The 16,156-nt window shown below is 33.4% G+C and overlaps 1 protein-coding gene across 1 annotated transcript; it reads left to right on the plus strand.

Moving 5' to 3' along the window:
• The first annotated feature begins 1,665 nt into the window (after positions 1–1,665).
• Positions 1,666–15,840, plus strand: LOC105326651 (guanine nucleotide-binding protein-like 3 homolog). The gene is made up of 17 exons (XM_066081150.1): positions 1,666–1,727; positions 5,036–5,088; positions 5,406–5,466; positions 5,678–5,760; positions 5,865–5,993; positions 7,669–7,758; positions 8,197–8,332; positions 8,598–8,701; positions 9,492–9,636; positions 10,149–10,236; positions 11,432–11,543; positions 12,732–12,797; positions 12,929–13,071; positions 13,579–13,709; positions 14,445–14,620; positions 15,098–15,275; positions 15,668–15,840. The coding sequence occupies exons 1-17, from the start codon at positions 1,706–1,708 to the stop codon at positions 15,757–15,759; spliced, it is 1,809 nt and encodes a 602-aa protein (XP_065937222.1). The 5' UTR covers positions 1,666–1,705; the 3' UTR covers positions 15,760–15,840.
• Positions 15,841–16,156: the final 316 nt, after the last annotated feature.

A 16,156-nucleotide genomic window follows, 5' to 3' on the forward strand; every position in this document is an offset into this window, starting at 1 on the left:
TTTCAGGCCCGGTCCGGTCCCCAGCATTGGCAACCACTCTCACACACACTTGCAAGTTGGATTGGGGGGGGGGGGGCAGTGACAAAGAAGTGAGAGAGCTAGTCATCATAATAGTAAAGTTATGAAAAATAGGTAGCTGACCTTTCGCTACCCCCTCCCTCCACATCCATCCCAACGAAATAATTACTAAGTAGCTTTTTTTTTATCAGCCTTTCCAATCCTATCTTTTTTCGTAATCGAAATGGATTGGAATAGGGGTGAAGGTTATAGTAAAAATGACCCCCCCCCCCGAAAAAAAACCCCGAGTCTGCGCTTAATTGCGTGAAGATCTTAATGTGAATCAATCGTATACATGTATATAGATTTTCACGGGGGCTTGGACCTTCAGGAGCAAATTAAACTTAGGCCAATATCATGTGTGTATATATACATAGGACTTTTCTAAATTTTAGATAATTTATTCCAAATATTTCTAGGGTACATTACCATGCAGGCTATGGGTTTTTCTTCTTTAGCCTACATGTGTAGCTATAATGGCAAGCAAAATGCAATTTAATTGAATGCTTATAAAAAAGTCATTGTATAAATTTTCGTTAAAACAATATATTCAGACATAAAAAATATTATATAATTTTATAAAATGATACTTACGACTTGCACATTTCATCATCAGGCACGTAGCATCGTTTTTGAAACGGGGGGGGGGGGGGGGGGGGCGCAATTGCAATTGAGTTTAAACTCATCGAAAAAACCTTGACACGCCAAAAAAAGGGAAATAATTCCCAAATTCTCAAAATCATAAAAAAATCCTAATCCGTGAGGGGGGGGGGGGGGGGTAGCGTAGTCTATCTGTAACTTTTTTCTGTCTTAAAGGGGCATGGTCACGATTTTGGTCAAAAATTATTTTTCCGATTTTAATATCTACAATGAATCATAAAGGCATTTTTAATAGGCAACCAAAATTTGATTGTCATTCGCTGAGTTATAAGCGAGAAATTCTTCCTTATGTAAACAAGGCGTTTGTTTACATTTTGAACGTTGAAGTGAAAATTTCAGTTTCAAAACTAAACCAATGTTTTAAACGTTAGGAACTGTTTATCTTTGCTTAAAATAAATAAAAAGATAGACAAATAAGTTGGAAAAAGATTTTTTACTGGTATATTGAACCTATGTAAACAAAAACAGGGCACGAGCCTTGTTTACATGACAAGAATTGTGAGCCCTGTATCTTGCTTATAACTCTACGAATGACTCTCAAATTTTATTCGATCATTAGAAATTCATTTCTAAAGCATTGAAAATAATAAAAACATAATGATAGAATTTGACCAAAATGGTGACCATGCCCCTTTAATTTCGTTATTTACATACTCCCTAAAAAAATGGGGGGGGGGGGCGCAACTCTGTGATAATTTTACATTCTATAAAAATCTTTGCCGCTAGAAAAAGTGGGGAGGCCAGCCCCCCTCCCCCGATCCCTGATCATTATTGAAATATATACATAAAAAAGAAAATCAGAGAAGAAACAGTATCTCTAGACGTTTCAACTATTTTTCCGGATCTATACGTTATCGGTTTTCACTTACCTGCTTTGTCCTGCATCTTCTATGTGTTTTTCTTTAACAAAGAAATTGATTAGAATTAAAAAGAGGGTATTAGACATTGATTATTATTAAGCGTACACATGGTCTGACAGACAGAGAAAATGCCTAATAAGAAATTCCTCAGTAAGTTTCCTCTTTCCTTTCTTAATGTTCTTTTACTGTTATACGTTTCTATTTAGCTGAATTGAAAATTGTGGATACGGATCAGCTAACATCTGAACACTAGAAGTGGATGTAGGCTATGCCTGACATTGTCCACTTCTCAAAAGAGAATACTAGAGCACATGTGCATGTAGTCCAAAAAAAAAAAAGTTCCTGTATCACTCGACAAAAGTGAAGTTTAGGTCTAATTTTCAGAGCAGACCTATGATGTTGTCCTGAGATAAACACGAAAAGCCAATTCTATTTATGTTAACCTCCAGTGATGAATAATAGGTAGATTTGAACCGAAGAGCGGTAGCATTGCACGCGGCCTTTTTCGCATTGATTTCATATATTTCATCAGTTCATGTATATTTATGTAAGTAAGGGTTTCTGATATGCAATTAAAAATATCCACTAAAATATAAGATTGGTGAAAATCATATTTTTGAATATTAACACATGCAATAAATTTTTTTTTGCATGCATTTATCATCATACTGATTAAAGGTATTTGAGTGCAGAGACTTTAACAATAGCCTTTGTTAAAAAAAGGTTAAGTTGCCAAAACACATAAGAGAATTAAGAACTATAGTCTGTCACAAGTTATTTCTTCCATCACTTATTGATGATTTTTAATAAAACTACGCATAATGGGAAATGTGTACATCTTTTCTGCATTTGGAACTCTCTCAGATTACCTCGTACTATATTCTCACTTGGGCTTAATTATGGTTGATGCAATGCAAAATCTCCACAGACTTTCTATTTTGGGATGTGTATTGAAACCTGAAGCAGTAGAGGTGGCATTTCAAAACAGATAATCTGGACATTTTTCATATTTATGGATATTAAACATAGTTTGAGCACAAAGGTATTTATTATCATCAAAATATGAAGTGACAAGTTTTGGAAGCAAAAAATCTGGACAGAGTATAGTAGGAAATCATATACTTTTTTTCAAAATCAATTTGAAACAAATCATGCAGCATTGCAATTAACTGCAAGTCAAGTTTACTGTTATGGCCAAGTTGAACGATATATTCAGTCATCATTAAAGCCATGTGTGGAATTGCAAAGCTTCTTTTTCCTTTGCAGTGTTAATATTGACATGTCTTGTAACTAATGTGATCTTTTTCATTGTTCAAATGAATGTAAAACACATGCTTAAAACCTTGTCATTCACCCAACTTAAAAAAGTGTTTGTGTTCATAAAGTCACGCGCCAATTTCAAACCCAACAAGATTTTTTGGACCACAATTGCTTCCAAAATGGCTAGCTATCAAAACAAGGAACATCTTTTGAAGAAAAGCGGTAGATTTTTTAATAAAACCAGTAGGCGGGAGACAAAATTAAGCTAAAAAGCGGTAGACTTCCGCGTAAATTGATAGAGCTAACATGTATGCCAAATCCAAGATTATCTTTTAATCCTCCAGATTTTCAGTGACTTGTATGTTTAACGGTGTGACCGTTGGGACAAGCGCAGAAGGAACTTAACATCTCTCATTATTTTTAACCCATGTACTTGCCCCAACTTAAAAACTTTGGCTTTGTCTTGAAAATTTTTACCACCGCAAGGAACCGGAAGTTATCAAACATTTATTCTAATTGTCCCAACCTAGGCTAATACATTTAAACAAACTGCCACTGAGCATTACCGGTAATTAAATGGTAAACAGACTTTTTAAAATATTTTGATAAAAACAAAGCCATTTGAGTTCATTTTGTACCTTGTTGTTATCTGTGTTTTAATTGTTTTCCTCTGTAACATCAATTTTGTTTTTGATTTTTTATTTTGTATGCTATATAATGTATGCATTGTAGACATGTGCCCTCCCCCTTTTTTAGTGTATGAAATCCAATATACTTTTTATAGGTTTGCCACATATGCAACTAACAAATACATGTAGATATTTTAACAGTTTATTTCTTCTCTTTTTTGTTTTATTTATTTATTACAAAATGACATGGCTGCACATAGTTCTGATAATAGTTAGACTTTTTTTAAAAAAATTTTTTTGTGTCAACTACCTAACGTATGCATATATGATTGGATCTAAATGCAACTTCTCTGGCCTTTCTGGCATGCTTGAAAAAACACCTCGAATGTATTACCTAGGCATCCATGACAACCTTCCTTTTTATAAAACTTGGACATGAATACAACACATTTAAAGATCTATTGAGATATAAGCTAGACTTCATTAAAGTAAATGATATACCCTAAAATATAACACAGAAGCGACTTATAAGGCTGTCCAGCCGATACTCATTTTAATGGGAAGCGACTCCATTTTGTATAAAATTCTAACATCTGGTAATGTTAATACATTCGAGGTGTTTTTCGGAGCCTGCCGGAAAGGCCCAAAAAGTTGCAATTGGATTGGATCAATAAGACAGTATATTAAGCATGCAACTTCCATGTGTATTTACTAAGCAAGAAAAAAATAGCAAAACAAAACTAATCAGTCTAAGAGTCGCCTTTAACACTGATACTGAGTACTTACTACACATTGCTTGATCCACCTCAAAATTTATCGCAGGAAATTATAGCAGGACAGTTCTCGTAAATTGTCGGATAAATTCGGGGAAGGAAATGACATCATATGTCAGCAAAAGTTCAGATTGGTACAGTTTATTTTATGTAAGCATATGTGTTGTTTACTTTTGTGTTTTTAAAGGATTTTTTATTGTTAAATGAAATAGATGTATGAGATTTAGAGGTAAGAATTTTCTTTAGAAACTCTTCCTGTTCCACCATGTTGCTATGTACTGCAATGGATTATTAGGATATTGAACTTTTTCGAACGGGTCCACAAAAATTTCTTTGAACAATGTGCAGATATTAACTCAAATTTCCTCCGTTTATACACGTTGTCTGTGGAGCTTGCCTTGCTCACTATATGTATAAGTATAATTGTAGTCCTCTTATCTCTGAGAGTCTATGGGTTAAATTGTTATAGATTGTCCTTTTAGCATTCATCTGTATAACTATTAAGTATGTCCATACAAATGAATGTGTTTGAGCCCCTGGTTGCTGGGGTTTATTTAGCTGGCATTTTTGCAATAATTTTAAATACAACAAACTTCAGAAAGATTAGTGTAAACTGTTAACATGCATATTTTACTTTTGATTAGTTGAAACATTAAGTTTGTTTTGTAAAGAAGACCTTTGATTGGATATCAGTTATCAATTTAAATATTGTTTAATGCATGGGTAAAACTACTACAATGCCTATTTATATACTCATACCTAACAAAATAATATTAATAAAGTTATTCATTTACAGATAAAAAAAGCAAGAGGGTATCTGCTGCCAAAAGATACAAGATAGAAAAGCTGGTAATGTACACATTTTTGTTTTTACAAGACAATGAGTGAATGCTGTATGAAAGTAATTAAAAAGATAAGATGTACATGTAATATATCTAATATCTGTAAATCATGGAGCCCCCCCCCCCAAAAAAAAGAAATGAAAAGATAATTTATATACTTAACAGTTGTATGATTAAAACTATCACTGTGCCAGACATATTCATGCTTCCTTTGAACTGTATGTGTAAGATATGTATGTAATTATGTGAACATATAATACATGTACTGATTTTTTTGTACATGCTTAACTCCCATTTGGCATAATTAGGTTTTGTTATTAACAGGTTCGCATACACAACAAAAAAGCCAAAAAGGAAGCAAAGAAGAACCCAAACAAATTTATTAGTGAGTAATCATTGGATATATCATTTGTTATCTTTGGGGCAGTGTTTTCTTTGTACAGTGTAATAATTTAAATTTGAATTTTTTGTTTATCATGATGATTATTATTATTTTTTGAGGACAGATTGCCTTAAACAAAGAGTATGATATTAAACAAATGATTTTGCTCTCATTATGATACATGTAAATCTGAAATATGTCAATTTGTTTGCAGAAAAAAGAAAAGACCCAGGTATTCCAAACAGTCTGCCCTTTAAGGAGTCAGTATTACGGGAAGCTGAAGAACGTAAAAGAAAGGTATTGATTGTAACAGGGGTCTCCAAAGAGAACTGCAATGAAACAAAATAAAATAACCACATCAGTATTATACAGTATTAATGAAATTTCATTTTCTTTCATAGATAGAAGAGGAAAGAGAAAAATTAAAGGAAAGAAGGAAAAAGGAGAGGGAAAAGCTTCAGAATAAAAAGCGAAACTTAGTTTCTTTAGTGAAAGATGCGGAGAAAAAGACACAGGCATTTGAGAGGAAGGTACACTGAATAGAATTTATGTAGATGTCATGCTAATGACTGGATACTACAGTGAACTACCTAGAAGCTTTTAATAGGCGTTAACTCTAGAAAAGTTTCAACATAATGTTTTGACTGACCTTTGTCTAATCAGATCGTAGTAGGGCAGAGTTCAGACATTGCTGCTCGTGACGAGAGGGGGAGAAAGAGAGAAAGAGAGAAGGAGAGAGAAAAAGTTTTTGCTGTTGATAACAATGTCTACGTATGACGTAACTTACCAAAACAATTTCCTGAAGTCAGAAAATACGGGCATGAAACATAGAAATGTATAAACGAATGATGATATAGTGAATCAGAAGACACTATACCAAGGGGTCTAGGCAATCTGATTTTTTACCACACCTTATATAGCATTATATATATACGTGAACTTAGCCCTTGTGGATGTTCTTTATCCAGCGCCGACCTAAAACTCTTCAATTCCTCATATCCTGAATTCGCAACCCAGTAATACTAATGTTTTTACCATGTGTTAACCAGCAAAAGTACAACTTACGTTTAGTTTTGGAAAGATTTGGCATACATTCATTAGATGTTGACAAATATAGATATTTCAAAGTTTCTTGGGAACAGTTTTTCAAATCCTAGTTCAGAAGTGGTAAAATCTTCGATGTTTTGGCAAAACATCACCCCAATTTTTATATAGAGCTAGACTGTGTTGTCACTGAAATACTTCGAAATACACCGAAAAGAGCCAAATACTTCAAAGTTACATCAGTTTAGGTTAAAATGGACTTTATTTTATTAGCCACTTTATAACTAATGATGATCTCCCCCTCTCTCTCTCTCTCTCTCTCTCTCTCTCTCTCTCTCTCTCTCTCTCTCTCTCTCTCTCAGTCACAAGCGGTAAGCCTACTACGATCTCATTGGACAAAGGTCAGAAAAACCATTGCATTGAAACTTTTCTGGAGTTAATGCCTATGTAAAACTTCTTCGTAGTTCACTATATTTGTGATCATACACATTATATGATGCATCACTGGAAAACCATGGCCAAACTTGCACAATCTTATGGGCCTTTGGTCAACTCATGGAACAATATTATGATTAATTTATATAACAACTGGCTTCTTCGCACTGGCTTTTTGCAACAGAAATCTCACCATTTGCATGCATGGTTGCAAACAATATCATGCTTTGAGGTGGCTGGACACATCCACATATAATCTTAGGGATCTATAAAGTATTTTGTTTGAAATCCATCAAACAATGCAAACAACCATCTAAAATCTTTCATAAAGTAAAAAGTTTAACTTTTTCATTTATGTGTAATGGATTGAAATTTAATGAATATAATTTATGAAAAAGATAAAAGTTTATTGTGTCGGCCCACAGTAGGGTGTTCACAGCTGGATGTGGGTGTCGGACATATCAAGCAAAAACAAGTTATTAATGTTTTATGAAATCAATGCACCCGTTTTCCTGTTTTTAGGAAGATTGTTTACATTTGAAATGTTCATTTGATAAATTTAATTAAAAAAACCCACTAAACTCGAAAGACAATTTCAAAGAATGGTCAATATTATAAATGCTCACAAAACCATAATGTCTCTGGTTATGTACTTGTATTGATATTGATGATGGTTAACATTGAAAGGATATCACATGTGTTTGTAATTGTTTATTTATATTTCAGAAAAATGTGGGTGGAACCAACCTTAGCCAGTTCTCTAGTGGTAAATCTGTTGAAACCTCTCTTAAAGCATACTACAAGGAATTTAAAAAGGTAAAAAAAGATAGGTGAAATTGTTCCTTGCTTATATTATCTGTACCTGATTTATACTTATAGTTTTTAATCAAATGAATGTACAAATCTGAACTTTCATGATAATGAATGATATCATGTTCACTGCCACCAAAATCAAGAGATATTTGATTCCTAAGAAAGGTAGATCAAAAGCAAATTTACAGATCTACCAAAAGTTTTTGAAATATAATTCTTTAAGTCAGGAATTATTATTTATTAAAGAAAAAAATCAGTATACTTTTGCTTTAAAACTTGAATATTTTTCTATATTTTCATACAAAGCTTTCCTTCTACAGGAGATTAATATGGTATAAAATGGTCATGACCATCCAGGCATGATACAGCCCTCTTATTACATATGTATATGATAAATTTATCTGCGAAAGGTAATGTATTTTTATCTCAATGGCTTGACAGGTAGTGGATGCAGCGGATGTGATACTGGAGGTACTGGATGCTCGCGATCCCCTCGGCAGTCGCTGCGCTCAGATGGAGGAGACGATCATCAGCAGTGGAACCAACAAAAAACTGGTTCTCGTACTCAACAAAATAGGTTTGTATAGTAATGTGAGCATAAATCATATATGATCTTGTGGAAATACATATAATATTTAACAGTTAACACTTGTATGTATTACAGGACAAAATGGTTTGTTCAGCATTCCAGTTTAATATTGTGAAGAGGCTATTTTGTTGCTAATTTTATGTAAAAAGAATTGAGAAGTTAATTTGTTCATGATTGAAAAGATGATTAATACAGCTGAATGCTTGCATTGCAACTGATACCAGTTGAAGAAACAATGATGGATTTTTTTTAGATTTGATTCCCAGGGAGAATGTAGAAGACTGGTTAAAATACCTGAGAAATGAGTTCCCCACAGTTGCCTTTAAGGCATCTACTCAAACACAGAGTGAAAATCTGGTAAGGAATTATAGACTTTGCTCTGTTTGTTACACGTACATTAAGGAAAGAAGTAGCATAACTAATCATGCTTTTTAAAGAAAACCGAATATTTAAACTTCTGTTTCTGGTGTAAGAAATAATGAAAATCTAGATTGTATTGAATTTGAAATGATTTTATAATTTTATTGTATTGTATTAGAAATGATTTCAAATTTTATTGTACCAAGTATTGAGTTTGAATTGATTTTGTAATTTTAAAGAGACACAAAATAAAGCAGTGCTGATTAAATTAAAGATGATTTTTGACATACTATTAAATCCTGCTTAATACATAATAAATCTTAGGGTGCGGTCACAATGCGATTTTCCATCAGATTTTCAATTAACTTGCTCAGGTAAATCGATTGGAGTAGATTGATGAGGTGGTCACACGATATGATTTTACAACCCATTTTTGATTAATAAAACCTATTCAGTATTTTTGTTGTACGGGAAAAAGTTATTGTGACGTCAAGATTCTCATCAGAGAGTCGATTGAAATTCGGACGCACTTCAGATTTTAAATCGACTTCAGTCTTTGCTTTCGACTTTTGACTTAGGTGGTCACATGGACCGATATAGTTGAAAGCGAATCGGATGAGAAAATCTGATGGAAAATTATATCGTCTGACCGTACCTTTACAATATGTATCAATTCATATGGTCAGTACACTTGCATTGAGTTGAATGACTGTATTTTTAGAACAAATATTACCCTTTTCTTGTCTGTTTGGGCCCCTCACATGTACAGAGTTTGTGTATGTTGTAGAGTCAGACCAAGGTGGCCCTGAAGCACGCCAGTGATGACCTGCTGAAGTCAAGCCACTGTCTGGGGGCCGACCTACTGATGAAGCTGCTGGGCAACTACTGCAGGAACCAGAACATCAAGACAGCCATCAGGGTGGGGGTAGTAGGTCAGTTTATCTCCATCAGTAGTAGTTGGACATTACATCAGTTGTTTGTTAGGGCATAAAGACTGAATTGGATCAGGGTTGGGGAAATACTGTTTATCTGGTAATTTTTGCGATGATCTAATTTTCACTTTTTTTTGGGATCTCTTTCAAATCGCAAAATATTGAATACGCAGAAATTATATCTTGTATTATTTTCAGTAAGATACTTTTAAAATCACAAAAATTGACTGAGGCAAGTTAAAAATGCTACATATTTTCCCTATTTTTACAAATTTTGTGACACGCAAAAAACCCCGGATATACGGTATGTCAATGCATAGGGAAGCTTGTCGCAACACCTCTATTCCTGTAAATATTCATTAACTGAAATAAAAATTAGTTGATTGTATAAAAAATTTTTTTTTAGGTTTTTTCTTATTATATTTTCGTGACTAAAGTTGATTTTTAAGTTAGAATTTAAATTATTATTTTTGATTGTTTCACAATTTTACTTGAACATTCTGAAATTCCAGGGTTGCCTAACACAGGAAAAAGTAGCTTGATTAACAGCCTGAAGAGGTCCAGGACATGCAATGTAGGCGCCATGCCAGGAGTCACCAAGTAAGGACTCGCAGTACTATACTGTAGATTCCTTACTTAACGTGAGGAATAAGTATATGCGTAAAGTCACTAGAAACAGTTCTTGTGGATTTTAACATCTTGCTTTTATTATTCAGTTTTGAGCTATAAGAAATTAAAACAAAATATTGGTGCCCACGTTTTTATATTTTCGAAATTTGATGCAACGCAGCAGAAATGTGGAATAAAGTGCTCACGTAAAATAAGGAATTTACAGTACTCTATTTTTAAAATAGTTACAGCTCTTGGTCTGCTATAAATCCTTTGATAAATGAAACAAACTGTAAATACCTTTAGTTTGTAAACTTGATATAGATTGCATTAATAAGACCTTACATGTTGTTTGCACTTGTTTTAGAATGCCTTTGTTCACACACATGCAGTGATTTTCTTCTGAAAAATTCACAAAAAGGAAATTAATTGTTCTTTATATACTCTTTATTGCTGCAAAATTTTAGATGTTTCCTAGGTAAACCATTATAAATGAAGTTGTATTTAGTGTTGTATTTTTTCTTAATCTGGATGATTCACAAGGGTATTTGGCCTCTCCTACTAGAGAAAAAACAACATCACATGTATTATGTAGGCAACAATGACCACCCCTTCCCCCTTTTCATAAACTTTGATTTAGATATGGGCAATGTATTTTCTGCTGATATTTAAGATTATAAATGTATTTTAAATTTAATGACATAATTATCCCAAATACACCCCAAAAGAGACATTCAAGGCTATTTACTAGAGATTGTACTTAAATTGATGGGAAGTGACTTGATTTTTTTTTTTATTAAATACATTTGAAGTGTTTTTAAGCTTGAGAATTTGAAATTGGACTAAGATGTCGCATTCAGTTTGTGTTTTGGTAGATTAATGCAGGATACATTGGTATGATTGTTATTCTGTGTATTACAGGGTGTTATTCTGTGTATTACAGGGTGTTATTCTGTGTATTACAGGGTGTACATTATACATTTCATGCTGTGTTTTGGTAGATCAATGCAGGAGACATTGGTATGATTTTTATTCTGTGTATTTACAGGGTGTTATTCTGTTTATTACAGGGTGTACATTATACATTTCATGTTGTGTTCGGTAGATCAATGCAGGAGACATTGGTATGATTGTTATTCTGTGTATTACAGGGTGTACATTATACATTTCATTTTGTGTTCGGTAGATCAATGCAGGAGGTACACTTGGACAAACACATCAAGCTGCTGGACAGCCCGGGGGTGGTGATGACGGCCAGCTCCTCTGACACCTCGGTCATCCTCAGGAACTGTGTCAAGGTCGGTCCAAGAACTCCAAAATAGAGAGCTTACAGCCTATTGGGAATCGCATTAGAAATTGTGGAGGCTCAATATTGGGGATTTTTTTGGTCCCCCTCTCCCAAAAATATACATGTACATCCTCGGTGAATTTAAAAACACAGTAATAATTCATAAAGCATTCAAGTAAATCAACAATACCTTATTCAATGAATCTATGAAAAATTGGCAGTGATGGAAAATTGGTGCCCATTAAACTTAATAATTCCACTGTAGAAACTTGATAGTTAAATTCTTTAATCTTAATATAACTCAAAACGAGTTTGAAAGGATATGTTGGTATTGTGTATGTACATTATATATAAGTGAGACAATTTCTTTAAGGGAAAGAAGTTAATCAGTAACAGAAGTTAAAATTGACATCAGGGACAGTATTGCTTGTTAAAGCTGTTTGGTCCGATTTTTTTGTAATTACAGTATCAAAATTTTTTTCATACAAATCATTTATCTTAGAAAGTTATGGGCTTTCTCCTATTTACACCAGCAGAATCAGTCTCCTTTCAAAGTTAGAAATATTCAAAGTAAATAAAAATAATTTCTCTTTGGGCGAACGAAAAAACAAACCAAAATGCATCACGGGAATGTTTAGAAAAGGAAACTGCTTGGTTTCGTCCCCCGAATGATTGGGGTTATTCAACCCGCATGCTATGCATCGATTGTAAAGAAAGCAGACTTTGGAAATATTAGCGAACAAAAGGTACACATGTTTATTTGTAATTTGTCTGATCATTTCGACCTTTATTTAAAGCGATGTCGAATTCGTAATACAACCATACCCGTCTCGTCGACAGGGATGAAATTTAACATGAGGCGAAATAACGCGGTACCTTTTAATGTCGTTTGTTTTGTTTGCAAATTTTGTACGTATTTTTTTTAATTGAAATTTGGCATAATTGACGGGTAAAACTACTGCAATGTCTATTATTATACATATACTAAGCATAGCCATCGTTTAAAAGCGTGCATAAAATGTGATATAAAATCGGACCAAGCAGTTTTAACTTGTTGGGTTTCAAATTCTTTTTTTGCAATTCTCTTGAGGTTATGCTAAACTTTGCTCTCACTGGCTTTCTTTTTTTAATTTTATTCTGAATGATCTAGATGCATTTATTTTATTTGTTTACTGATTATAAACATAATTAATTTTAGCTGGAAAGTTTAGAGGATCCGATTCACCCTGTTGATGCCATATTGAAGCGTTGTTCTAAAGAGCAGGTATGTTCTAAATTTTTGATACAGATAACCTTCATTGTCTCAAACAAGGATATATGAACACAATTGTCAAAAGTCAATGTATTTTGCAACTCAAAATCAAATTTTACAGTTGAAGCTGTATTTTTTTCCAGTTGATGCTTCATTTTAAAGTTCAAGACTTCAAAGATACCAATGAGTTTCTCTCTCTGTTGGCCACTCGACAAGGCAAGCTGAAGAAAGGGGGAGTTCCAGATATTAACAAAGCCGCCAAGGCGGTATTACAAGAGTGGACGTGGTGAGATACTTACGTCTGATATAGGCTCTAAAATTGTCCTTCCTGTATATTTTAATTTTGAAAATTTTTGAAAAAAGTTAGAATGAAGAGCCATTGAAACAACTATTTGATAAAAATTAGTGTTAGTTTTACTTAATGTAAATGCAAAAATTTTATATCCATGCAAAATCGTGTGAAGCATTTCTGGCAGATATTGATATTGTGCTTATATTTTTCAACAGTTGTTAATTATATATAATTACAACAAAAGATTGTTGCTTGCGGATTCATATTCTCATGATTTGATATAAAATGGCAGAATCTTAGAATTAAGTCTTTGCATAAAAAAGGAATCTACAGGAAGTTATACGTGTGTATTGCCAGTCAATAAACTGATTAGGTAGTATGGAATATCGAAATAATATATCCTATTGTAATGAAAAGAGAATCTCTCGCTAACATTTTTGAAATGACTTTGATGAGCTGCAGAGAATTGTTGCTTTAACACGTATCCTTCTCTTTCCACAGTGGTAAAATCACGTATTACACACATCCCCCAGAGAAACAAATGACACATGTAAGTGCGTCCATTGTCCAAGAGATGAGCAAGGAGTTCAACATCGACGACCTTCTGAAAGAGGAACTGGATGTATTGGAAGGTAAAGGGAAACGCGGACTGACTATATTAAGTTAGGATGAAACTTCAATTGCGCTTGCGTAAATTGGAATTCTGGGAAGAAATTAAACAGTTCGTGTTAGAAAAATCCAAAGACATTATGAAACCGGTCAGTTTCTAGGTCATACTCTGCATTGACTGTCAATGGGAATCGTCTGCAGCCACAGTGCGGAGTCCGAGTATATATTCCCAACTCTCTTAGATTAAAATGTAAATATATTGTAGTTTGTCACCAGAGCATGAAAAGTAGAGAGTTATGTCTACAAAATTACAGTTTTAAGTATTAAGTAGGTGTGCAGTCATACATTGCATTTTCACCACTACACGCTTAACTCCTCACCTACATGTACGGCCATAAAAATAAGGCTACAAACTAGATGTGCACCCACATATTATTGTTCTGGAAACTATTTATTTAGTACATGTTGTATTTTAATAGATTGTATATTCACTTTTGCTCTAAAATTAAAATTCTGATGGCTGACTTTCTTAGCTTTTTTAAAAGCTAACCTTGTATTCAGTAAATGCTAGAGAGGTGAGGTGTCAATTTGTGCTGTATGCAAACTCAATTTAAATTTATTTTGATGTTTTTCAATTGAAAAAGTTATTAGGAATAAAATAGACATAAAATCTTAAAATTTACATATATTGTGTAGTTAATGATTGTAAAGAATTGTAAAAAAAACTTCTAGAATTCAAAAATATTTTTTCCCCTCAGGATTGAAATCAAAAACAACCAGTCACATGTTGGTGGACTCGCTTGGACCTGCCAAAATTGTCATGTCCGAGGAAGAGATCAAAGTAGATGAAGATGAAGACATGCAAGAGGAAGATGATAGTGAAGAGGAAGAGGAGGAAATAATGGAAGATGATATGGATGATGACATGGAAGAGGTTTGCTAAGTTTTCAGTGTAATAATTAACCACCAAGTACAACATAATTCACCTTCAAATATCATTACCATGTTTAAAAACCTCTCTAATTGAAAATCACTTTTTATGGGCATGATTTATTGAGAGGCTGTAAGAAGCCAAAATGAGTTTAAGTAAAAGTATACTAGTACAAAACAATCCTTTGATTAAAATTTCATGAGAATTGTGTATCATAAGTAAGTCTATAGTAGTATTCATAAATAAAAAGACAGAGGAGATATAACATTCAGTCAAACTGCGTTATCTCGAACTAAATGGGGCTGTTGAAAAACTTCGAGATATCACAGTATTCGAGATATGGAGGGTAATATACTTAAAAAATAAGTGGTTGGGACTCAAAAATCTTTTCGACATATCCAATGTAATCAAGATATCGGTGTTCGAGATATCGAAGTTCAACTGTATTTGAGTTCTGATCAAATTGTCAAATTTAACCAGTTGAAGGCTACATCGGTTCCTGTTGTGAAGTCCACTAGGTCTTCATCGAGGAAGTCGTCAGTCAGCTCTGACGCTCCCCAGAAACCCCTCCCTACCGGTCAGGCCCTGGGGCTCAAACAGCTCAACAAGGACCGCAAAAAGGACTTCAAAAAGATGAAAAAACAGAGGAAACGATCAGGTAAGTGAGCTTTGTCATAAAAAATCCTCTCAGTGAATATTTAAACCTTCTTGAATGCAAACCAAAAAAAAAGTGTGAATTTCCTGTGAACCTTGCCATTGCTAATATTTTCCCCTGCAAAATAGTACTTATGTGTCTTACTATATTTTTGTGAATAAAGGTACACACATGTATTGTTTACAATATCCATTTTTCAATAGTTAATAATCTTAGCTTACATGTAACAGCTTGAACCGATTCATATTTATTTAATCTCAATACAAAGTTTAATTTTAATTGTAAAAAGTTTTGTTTTACATTTGATATCCATTTTTTAAGGAAAATCGTCTTTATAATATTTTGAGATTACCTGAACATCATTTAATATGTTTTTGATAATTTTTTTTTTGTAGATAAAGTTGCCGGTGAATTATCAGAAGCTCTTACGTCAGCCTTCAGTGCACAAGATGGAGAAAATTACGATTTTAATGTAATGAAAATGTAAATAAAAATCTTTATGTGATGAAAAGAAACTCAAGTGAAGGGATTGGGGCGAAAAGTATTAAAATTTATTGCTGCAACTGCAGTATACATTGTATTTTGTAATAGACTAAATGTAAGTAAAACTTAAGGTGGAATAACACACCTGGAAAAAGTCAATCAAATTAACATTAAATTATTTCTTTATGAAAGATTTAATCATAAATAAGCTGTACATATGGCATATAAGCGAAAAATTTCCAGTTTGGGGATCAAAAGTGAATATTAAAAAATTCAATTCAGTAAGTAACAACAAAAGCCTCTTCGGGATTCGAACTCGGGATGTACGGATCACAAGCCCGACACTCTATCCACTCGGCTATGGAGTAAGTGACCTTTTGTCGTCGATAAAATCCTTTTAA

The sequence above is a fragment of the Magallana gigas genome, chromosome 4 (genome assembly GCF_963853765.1).
Source record: "Magallana gigas chromosome 4, xbMagGiga1.1, whole genome shotgun sequence".
In the NCBI taxonomy this organism is placed as follows: domain Eukaryota; kingdom Metazoa; phylum Mollusca; class Bivalvia; order Ostreida; family Ostreidae; genus Magallana; species Magallana gigas.